Source organism: Alosa pseudoharengus, unplaced genomic scaffold, assembly GCF_046254945.1.
Source record: "Alosa pseudoharengus isolate Yale_2024_CS ecotype anadromous, Long Island Sound unplaced genomic scaffold, YU_APseudo_1.1 YU_APseudo_1.1_scf_10, whole genome shotgun sequence".
In the NCBI taxonomy this organism is placed as follows: Eukaryota; Metazoa; Chordata; class Actinopteri; order Clupeiformes; family Clupeidae; genus Alosa; species Alosa pseudoharengus.
In genome coordinates this window covers 30,923,301-30,933,300 of record NW_027468565.1, presented here as the reverse complement: position 1 = coordinate 30,933,300, position 10,000 = coordinate 30,923,301, and the positions used below count along the sequence as shown (strand labels likewise).

At 47.5% G+C, this 10,000-nt stretch overlaps 1 protein-coding gene across 1 annotated transcript in view; it reads right to left on the bottom strand.

Annotated features, from left to right (window-relative positions):
* The window catches only part of ntrk3a (neurotrophic tyrosine kinase, receptor, type 3a), a 182,910-nt gene that overhangs the window by 30,152 nt on the left and 142,758 nt on the right, over positions 1-10,000 (bottom strand). The window contains exon 12 of the mRNA XM_076301906.1: positions 6,714-6,902. Coding sequence (XP_076158021.1) covers positions 6,714-6,902 — 189 coding nt within the window. The remainder of the gene's footprint in view (positions 1-6,713; positions 6,903-10,000) is intronic.

Sequence of the window (10,000 nt, the reverse complement as noted above, 5' to 3'; positions counted from 1 at the left end):
CCTGTTATCAGCACTCGATACATTAAGATGAGTTCATTATCATACACTTCCCCCTGCCATATATCTTAAGTTAATCCAATCTGCAGGTGGCAAAGGACAGTGAGAGAGAAGAGTTGCAATGGGCGGCGTAGGAGGGAACCGTTTGATTAAGATAGTTAGCCTGTCGCTGGCATAGATAGGCATCTATGTTTAAGCCGTGGGGAGTCGTCCTCTGTCTGCAGCCCCACTCCCCCCCCCCCAGCACCCTGTGGAGCCACAGATCAGGATTAATGTCCTGCTGCTCCTACACCTGCAGGACATCAGGAGAGCACCGGGCACCAATCAGGTGGCCCCTCTGTTTTGCGGTGGCCCTCCCACAGCTAACGCACAGGGTCATTAGTCTCCCCCTGCATCTGCGGCGTGTGTGAGTGTGTGTGTATGTGTGTGTGTGTGTGTGGTAGTGGTGGTGGTGGGGGGGGCATCGTCGTCTGGGGGAGCATTAGTGCTGTGGAGGCAGCTTTCTTATTGAATCTCGCTCGCTCAGATTAATACCCGCGTGCTAAACAGCGTTTCAGGGGTACATGGGCGCCATTAGTTTGAGGTCACGGTCCACACTGGAGCATTTTTCCACCGCACAGAAGCAGTTTGTTAGCTGGGGTTGGAGCACGTGCATCGGTGAGGTGGGACACTGGAGTCCAGCTCCCACTGCATACCTGGGACGTCTTCGATCACCTTTCACAGGGGGGAGCTGACGGTCACACCAGCAGCTGTTGTGCGTTCCTGCAGAGGTCGAAGCGAGCTGAGACGAGGTGTGTGCAGAAGATTGCAAGACCGGTCCAGATCGTGGCTGCACCTGTTCCAGGATCAGCTGTTGTCTTGTGGGAACTGTGTGAATTTGTTTGCTTTGCAGAAACACACTTCGCACTTCTTCTTACTGTAAGAGACCGTTGTCATGGTGAATTGTGATGCTTTGTTGCAGCTGTCCACATCGCAACTGTTTCCTCTATGTCCCAAAGGAACCTCCTGAAACATTTGACAACTCATATGCAAGACAGGCAGTGTGTCAAGTCATAACACAGAGGTGGAGCGTCCATCAATACTGGGGACAAAAATACTTCATTGCATTGCAGCACATTGTGTTTTGTTGTGCTCACTGCTAGTTAGTATGGCTTCATTGATGTAAATGGGAGTGATTGACTTGTTGCTATTATGGTCTGTCGCCTGCTTCCTTAGGACATGGTGTCAGGCTGTTGGGATGGATGTGCTTCCTCATCAGACCTGGGCAGCATGAGGGGTGTGTGTGTGTGTGTGGTGTGTGTGGGCGACAGTAAGACTGATAACCTCATAAAACACCCCCCATGACAAGTGTGTGGGCACACGTCTGTGTTGACAAACATGGAGATATAATTCACACCAATGATCATGAGTGGGGAACTACATGAATCTCTCTCTCTCGCTTCCTCTCTCTTTCTCTCTTCTTCTCTCTCTCCCTCTCTCTCTATCTTTTCCTCTTTCTCTCCCAACAGTGCCACAGTGAGATCTACAGCACACATTAAGTGAAAAGCAGTGCAGAGACACACAAGGGCCTGAAGCAAACGCTGTCCAGGCAGCCAGAGCGGGTTTCATCTGTCGTAGAGGCCTCTGGAAAACAAACAAGCTGCACAGCCATGAGTCAGGAGTCCCCGCATCTGATCCAAAACTTACAGCATCACAGCGGGAGGATGTCATGCCTTTTATGTGCACCACCCCTCTGAGGGTTGGGGGGGGGGGGTGAAGTGGTGCTGGTGGTGCTGCTGCTGGTGGAGATATTAATTGCCTATCTTCATAAACAGATTTTGATCTCATTATCTGGCCTAATGTGACAGCTGCATGTGATAAACCAATCAAAGGCAAAGCAGTCTGAATAACGAGGCCGTGGCTGATCTCCAGTCAGGTGGTATTTACTGTAGTGCGTCCGACTCCGCGGGCTGCAGATGGCGCTGGTGAAAGGAGACAGCTGAGCTCCGTGAGGGAGCAGGCGCAGGCTGAACCCACCAGCAGGTGCCATGACAGGGAGCATGAGGACCCCCCGCCAGTGTCTGCCCAAGGCCACGGGGACCGGGGCTCAGGATGGGGGGGGGGGGGGGTGGGGGTGGCTGGCCAAGACCACTGACCCTCTCTGTGGGGGACGATCGGGGAGAGAAATTACGGGCCACACCTGACTCTCCAGAGGAGAGGAGACGAGAGGAGAGGAGAGGAGAGGAGAGAAGAGAAGAGGAGAGGAGAGGAGAGGAGAGAGGAAAGGAGAGGAGAAGAGAACAGAGAAAAGGAGAAGAGAGGAAAGGAGAGGAGAAGAGATAAGAGAAGAGAAGAGAGAAGAGAAGAAGAGAGGAGAAGAGAGAAGAGGAGATGATAGGAGAAGAGAAGAGAGGAGAGGATGAGTCGGTAGGGAGCAGAGGGTGGGTGTGTCTTTCTGATATGTATTACTCCTCTATTGACACTTGTGCAGCTGGGGTGTGTGTTGGCATACGAGTAGTCCGCTGAGTTGCCTTGACACACACTCACACACACCCATATCAAACTGATAGTGTTTGCCGATGTGGAGCCTGTTGGGCGTTATGAAACATTCATTGACTCATGTCAAGATGCCAGTAAGTCAGCCTGGGCTGCCACTGCTGACTGTCCTTACACATGGATACATGAATGACAAGCAAGAACTGGTCAATTGTTATTACCTGTTTATAAGCACGTGTCCAGTAGGCACTGCGGCAGTACACAAAAACACCTTTCTAAGAATGAATCATATCTCGATAACAATTCTCAATAACTTCACACGTACTCTCTCTGCACTAACTCTCAGCACAAATAAGTGTGTACATGTTAATACCTCATCTCATACAAAATGGCTACTCCTGGGATAGGCACACAATGAAAATTAAAAAAAGAAAAATCCCACGTAGGTCTTTCTGTTTGTGTATTTAAGACATAGAATCCATTCTAGGAGAGTATTTTGTATGAAAGTGAAATAAGATCCGCCCAATAAAGATGATCATTGGAGATTGTAAATTGTGACACAACTATAAACAACAAGAGAAAGAATAAATACAATTACACATTATCTCCGGACCCGTAGGCTATCTCTCCATAACATCATTATGCCATTTACGAGCACTTCAACCCTGCAGCAATATAAATTAGAAACAGAATAGCTTGAGTTTCTTTATTTGTCAAGACCATTTGGATTCAATATCAGTGGACTGCTAAAATCGGTCCCATCAGGACAGCAGTGAACTGATAATCAGTGAGTGGTTTATCCAACTGCTTAACGGGTTACACAGACTGGTCTTAAACCATGCTGAAATAAAACACTGGGCAAAGCCGCAGGAGTGGAACAACACAGCCATCATTGTGTAGCCAAAAATGACTAAACAACACAAATATTATTTTGGAAAAAAATAAACTCTCAGAACAGACAAGTGTCTCGCTCCTTTATCTTCTTCCCTCTCTCTCCCCTCTGCTCTATTCTCCTCTCCTCTCCTCTCCCCTTCTCTCCTCTCTATTGTCCCCTCCCCTCCCCTCTCCTCCTCTCCCCTTCTCTCCTCTCCTCTCTACTCTCCCCTCCCCTCCTCTTCTCCCCTCCTCTCCTCTCTCCTCTCCCCATCCCCTCCTCTCCTCTCCTCTCTTCTTCTCCCCTCCTCTCCTCTACTCTCCCCTCCTCTCCTCTCCCCCTCCCCTCCTCTCCTCTTCTCCCCTCCTCTCCTCTCCTCTCTCCCCCTCTCTCCTCTCCCCCTCCCCTCCCCTCCTCTCCCCTCCTCTCCTCTTCTCCCCTCCTCTCCTCTCTCCCCCTCTCTCCTCTCCCCCTCCCCTCCTCTCCTCTTCTCCCCTCCACTTTTCTCCTCTCCTCTCTCCCCCTCTCTCCTCTCCCCCTCCCCTCCCCTCCTCTCCTCTTCTCCCCTCCTCTTCTCCTCTCCCCTCCTCTCTCCCCCTCTCTCCTCTCCCCCTCCCCTCCTCTCCTCTCCCCTCCTCTCCTCTCCCCTCCTCTCCCCTCCTCTCCTCCCCTCCTCTTCTCCCCCTTCCCTCTGCTCTCCTCTCATCTTTTCTTCTCCCTCACCTCTGATGTCCTGGCTGTAGCCCTTAACCTTGCGGTTTCCAATTGGACAGTCCGACCATGGCTGGCGGGGCCAGTGTGATTTATGTATTGCTTTCTATCAGATCTATAGTTGCTGGAGCAGCAGGGCACTCAATGGTAAACCCTTCGATTTGGCCATCAAATATTCATGCAATTCATAATACATATATAAGCATGACTTTGTGTGTGTGTGTGTGTGTGTGTGTGTGTGTGTGTGTGTGTGTGTGTGTGTGTGTGTGTGTGTGTGTGTGTGCGTGTGCAAGCATGTGTATGTACTGTATATCCATGTGCCTGTCTGCATGTAAGTAGGCATACACCTGTTTCTGCATATGTATCTGTGTACATGCACATTAAAAATATCGGTATGTGTTTGTTTGTGTGTGTGTTTGTTGTAGCATATTGTTTATATCTGTACAGTAGAATTATATTCCAGGGTATGGTACAATAGACCAGTGTTTTCTTTCACGTGAAACCATAGTTCAAGCATTATTGTAGCCTTCTGTAGTCTGTCTGCTGTCCCGCTTTAAGTATCTTTTTTATCTTCTGTTCAGTATGACACATGATGATGGGTCTATTTCATGGTCAGTTATCCATTTGAAGTATTTGTATAGTTTTTGCTAATTCCTTTAAGCGATACAACATGACGTAGCAAACAACCCTTTTGTCACTTCAGAACGCAGCTAAATTATGTCGTTTGAGGTGTGATTGGCTGTTAATGGCACGCTGGTGTAACATTCCCTGAACAGCATAAATGGTGCCGAGACAAGTGGATGAATTCATAAAACAGTACGCAGATTAAATACAGTTAGCTTTAAAAGCAATAATGAAATGAGATTTCAATAGCCTACAATTTTGGGCAAATTGTTAATGATTATCAAGGAGGAAAAAAACCCTCAATATGGATTTGTGTGTGACACAATGTGACACACTTTCATGTGACACACTTTCCCCGCCCTCATGAAACACCAGTGTGCCCCGGCAATAGACTTGGGAAACACTGCAATAGACTTGCACAATATTGCTGAGGCCAACAGTTTCAGTCAATATCAGGGAGTCTAATGGTGATACTATTTAATATAACACAGCAAGATTATGCTGCATACAGGAGGAAGAGAGATGCATTATGCTACAGCACTGTATATACTGTATGTGCTGCATCAACAGACCTGCTTCAAAGTGAAGTGAGTCAGTGGCAACGTTGAGCTTGAGTTTGGAACCAAACTGTTTCATAGGCAGAGACTGTCCCACTGCTTCACCACACTACTAAACAAAAGTGTTCAGCCATATGTGTGTTTAACCAATCTGTTGGAGCAGCCCGTCATTGAGCGCCACCTCAATAAGGTGAATATTAAACTCCATCTGATCTACTCCACCCATGAAAGCAGACACAACCTCACTAAGGCACATCTCTGGCGTGGTAAGAGGTAATTTCCTGTTCTTTCTGTTCACTTGGTAATAGGTCATTTCCTGTTCTTTCTGTTCACTTGGTAATAGGTCATTTCTAGTTATTTCTGTTCAACTGGTAACAGCCAGAGCTGTTACTGCTGTCTGCTGAACCAGACAAACGCTGATTATCCATAATTTATTGGCTGACGAGAACAGGAAACTAAACATTGCACTGTGACCTCAATTCAAAGATTCAAAGACCTCTCTGATGTGGATAAAGTGTGTGAGTTAATGTTTGTGTGTGTGTGTGTGTGTGTGTGTGTGTGTGTGTGTGTGTGTGTGTGTGTGTGTGTGTGTGTGTGTGTGTGTGTGTGTGTGCGTGTACATTTATCTATGCATGTGTGTATGTGCGAAAGTGTATGTGTGTGTGTGTGTGTATGTATGTGTGTGTGTGTGTGTGTCTATACAATCATCCATGGAGGTTTGGGGGTGCAGTAAAGATAAGACACACTGCTCTGTGTACATAGTGAAGACAAAACAGTGGAAATCATTCTCTACTTTATGGCCATCCTTTAAAGTCCAGTTCCAGACTCGCTAAATCGCTACCCCATAGAAACTGCAGTGAAATGAATGAAAAAAAGATAAACAGGCTGCGATGCTCTTAAAAAGCTGGGCAAGAGACTAAGGCCTACAAATCAAACCCAGAGTGAGCACAGCTGATCTGCTCTAAAAACCTGCTGCCTGCTGTAGCTTCAAGAAAGTAACTGGCTGTGGCAACCGCAACCATGGTAACTGTTTTCATAGGCATGTTGTTGTTATTATTGCTATTGTTATTGGAGGTGATCAGACGACCTGTCAGAGGGGTTAATGCTGTTTGCGTAACCTAATACCCAGGTCAAGCACTTCAGTTTGTGGAATTACTGTGCAAACTCAACACTCGTTGGATCTAGGTGCTCACTATGGCAACTTACATTGAAGAGGAGAGAACCTGTCCACCTCCTGACTGTACTGTAATGCTTCTCCTTCAGGTGCTGAGTTGGTTGGAGGTGTCTGAAGCACTGTGTGTGCGCGCTACTCACGGAGGATTGGTTGGTTTCATCTCTTTGGCATTGGCTGGTTCATCTCTTCAGTGCGGAGCTAATGTTTAGGGTGTGTGTGTGTCTGTGTGTGTGTGTGTGTGTGTGTGTGTGTGTTTGTGTGTGTGTTCGTTTGTGTGTGTTCGCAATCTATGTGTACTCACAGGTGGCGGGTTTGTTGCAGTTGTGTCCATGTCTGAAGTACTGCGGGTTCTCAATGACAGGGATGCGGGTCATTCCAATCACCACCGCGTCAGGCCCTGCATCTAGCGTGCATGGAGTGATGATGCCATGGTTTACATGATGAAGAGGACTCGCAGAGTCTTCCTCTCCACTGATCACTGCCACTGGACCTACAGAGAGAGAGAGAGAGAGAGAGAGAGATGTTTTAACATTTCAGTAAATTCAAAAGCAGATTTAACTCAATGGCTGATCAGTCAACTCAGAGAAACATCAGAGATGCTCAGCCCAAGATAGAATTGAGAAATGAGGATTGAGAAATGGAGGTTGTTTGGAGATTGCCCTCGACAGAAGCAGATCCTTCCCAAAGCCTTCCCCCAGATTGTAGTGTTTAATTAGAGCAGACTGCTGGACTAATCACTCATCAGCAGACTCGTGTTTTATTTACCCGTCAGAGACCAACCAGGCCAGCAGACTCTTATTCTTCCCGCTGCTAACCCACTGTTAGAAGTTCCAGCCCAATATCATCTAACTGGATGTCCTCAATACTCACTATGAAAAAATCTCTCACTCGCTTACTCACTTGCTCACTCAGTCATTCACTCACTCATTTGATTGCTCATTCACATAGTTTCTATCACTCACATATTCACTCACTCACTCATTCACTGACTCAATGGCTCATCCATTCACTCACACACTCACTCACGGGGTTCCTACCCTGAGATCAGAACTGCCCTACAAAGCCAAAAGGCAGTAACTGACCAGAGTGTCAAACTGAGAAAAATGACTTTAAAGTTGCTTGATTTGTCTACACAAATGTATTATAGGTAGAACAATGAAAATCTGGTGACTTGTTGCCCTGATAAAGAAATGTGTGTATATAAAAAATATTGTGCTCAAAGTTGACCTTTGACCCTTATTTGTCAGATACTGTACTCTGCCTTTGTATTATGTATTAAAAAATAAGGAGTCGTGCAAATGCAAAAGGCAGTAACTGACATATAATCAATATTACTCCTGGGTGCCATGACAGTGTACTGTAGCTGTCAGTGTATAGCCCACAGGCTGCGTCTGAATCAGCACGGGCTATGGAGGAGAAACTCACTCACACTATAACTCACTCACTCACTCACTAACACACTCACTCACTCATTCCCTCACTCATTCACTCACTCACTCACTCACTCACTCACTCACTCACTCACTCACGCTGAGTGTATAGCCCACACCCTGGGTCTGTATCAGGCTGTGGAGGCTCTTTAGCCCACATTAGAGGACCAGGCTGCATTTGATTCAGTGCTGGATGTGGAGCCTCTCTCTCCTCCAAACACCCTTGAGAGGGCTGCTGCTCCGCTGCCGACGCAGATTCACTAGCTCTGGCAATGAGTGGAGAGCACTCACCCTCTCAAAGTCACGCATCCAGCTCATCTAACAAGGGACGACACACACACACACACACACACACACACACACACACACACACACACACACACACATACACAACACACACACACAAACACACACACACGCACACACACACACACAAACACACACACACACAAACACACACACACGCACACACACACACACAAACACACACACACACGCACACACATACACACACACACACACACACACACACAGTGTCTGCTTGACGCTAATGTATTGTGACTCTTGATAAGGGGGAGAGGGGGAATGGAGAAACATCCCTATTATGTGCCAAGTGTGAGAAATCAAACTGCCCAGTCTGCAGACTGCCAAGGCTCACATCCCCGCCTGACAGTCTGGGGTCACAGGCCCTGTCGTCCGCCACATCACCCCCATCGGCCAGAGGGGTCACACGCCACCTCACACAGGAAGTGAAAGGTCAAGCTGAGGTGCAGATGAGCAGAGAAGATGACCAAGTAAGCAGAAAGTGCTATCTGATTAGAGATCCATTACACATAGGCACACACACACACACACACATACACAGGCACCCTCTCTCTCTCTCTCTGACAAACACACACAAACACACACACACACACACACACAAACATTTCTGATTTGGTCTATTCTGCAGCCACAGTGCAGCTACTTCTGATGTACACACACACACTCACTCACATTTGCATGCCCATACACACTAAAGGGAAGAGCAGTGATGTAAGATGGAAAGAGGCTGTGGGTAAGGTGTGTGTTTGTGTGTGTGTGTGTGTGTGTGTGTGTGTGTGTGTGTGTGTGTGTAAAGCCTTTAACATGAGCACAAGGACCTACTGTGGTATGAAAACACCCTTTTCATTTCTGTGACAACCTCCCATACATGCCTCTCCTGAACTGATGTAGGGCCAGCCGTGGCCTACTGGTTAGCGCTTCAGACTTGTAACCGGAGGGTTGCCAGTTCGAACCCCGACCAGTAGGCACAGCTGAAGTGCCCTTGAGCAAGGCACCTAACCCCTCACTGCTCCCCGAGCGCCGCTGTTGTTACTGCAGGCAGCTCACTGCACCGGGATTAGTGTGTGCTTCACCTCACTGTGTGTTCACTGTGTGCTGAGTGTGTTTCACTAATTCACGGATTGGGATAAATGCAGAGACCAAATTTCACTCAGGCACATAATCACATTCAATTGCACACAAATGACACTCACCCACACAACACACCCACACAAAGACACGCACCCACCCCCCCCACCCCCAACACAAACACACACACACACATACACTCATGTGCACTATGAATACTGTGGAGAGCATGTGATCTTGAATTCATAACACACATACACACTACATACTACAATCATAACAAACAATAAACATGTAGACCGCCTCACAGATTCCGAAGCCAAGGTCAAGCAGGGCTCCTACTGCAGCAGAGTAGGAGTGAATCCTCCTCTGCTGCATGCTAAGAAGCCTGCATTCACACATACACACATAGACACACACACACACATGCGCGCACACACACACACACACACACACACAGCACTCTCCTGACCCCAACACTCCAAAATCTCTATCCTTTCTTCCCCTCCTTCATACAAATCTGACAGCGGAAGCACTACACTTTGCACACTTTAAAGGAACATGTGCTGTGCCCAGTGATGATTTAGCACCTACCCAGGAGGATCCATATTTAAATATCCATATTTAAAGTCAAAGTTGAGAGTTAAAGATGACTGGTATTTAGCATATGTTTTCTATGCAAAGCAAAACACACTGACATCGATGGGATTGGGGATCGAACCCGGGCCAACTAATCATCAGGCGGTGACGTTACCCCTGCTCCACA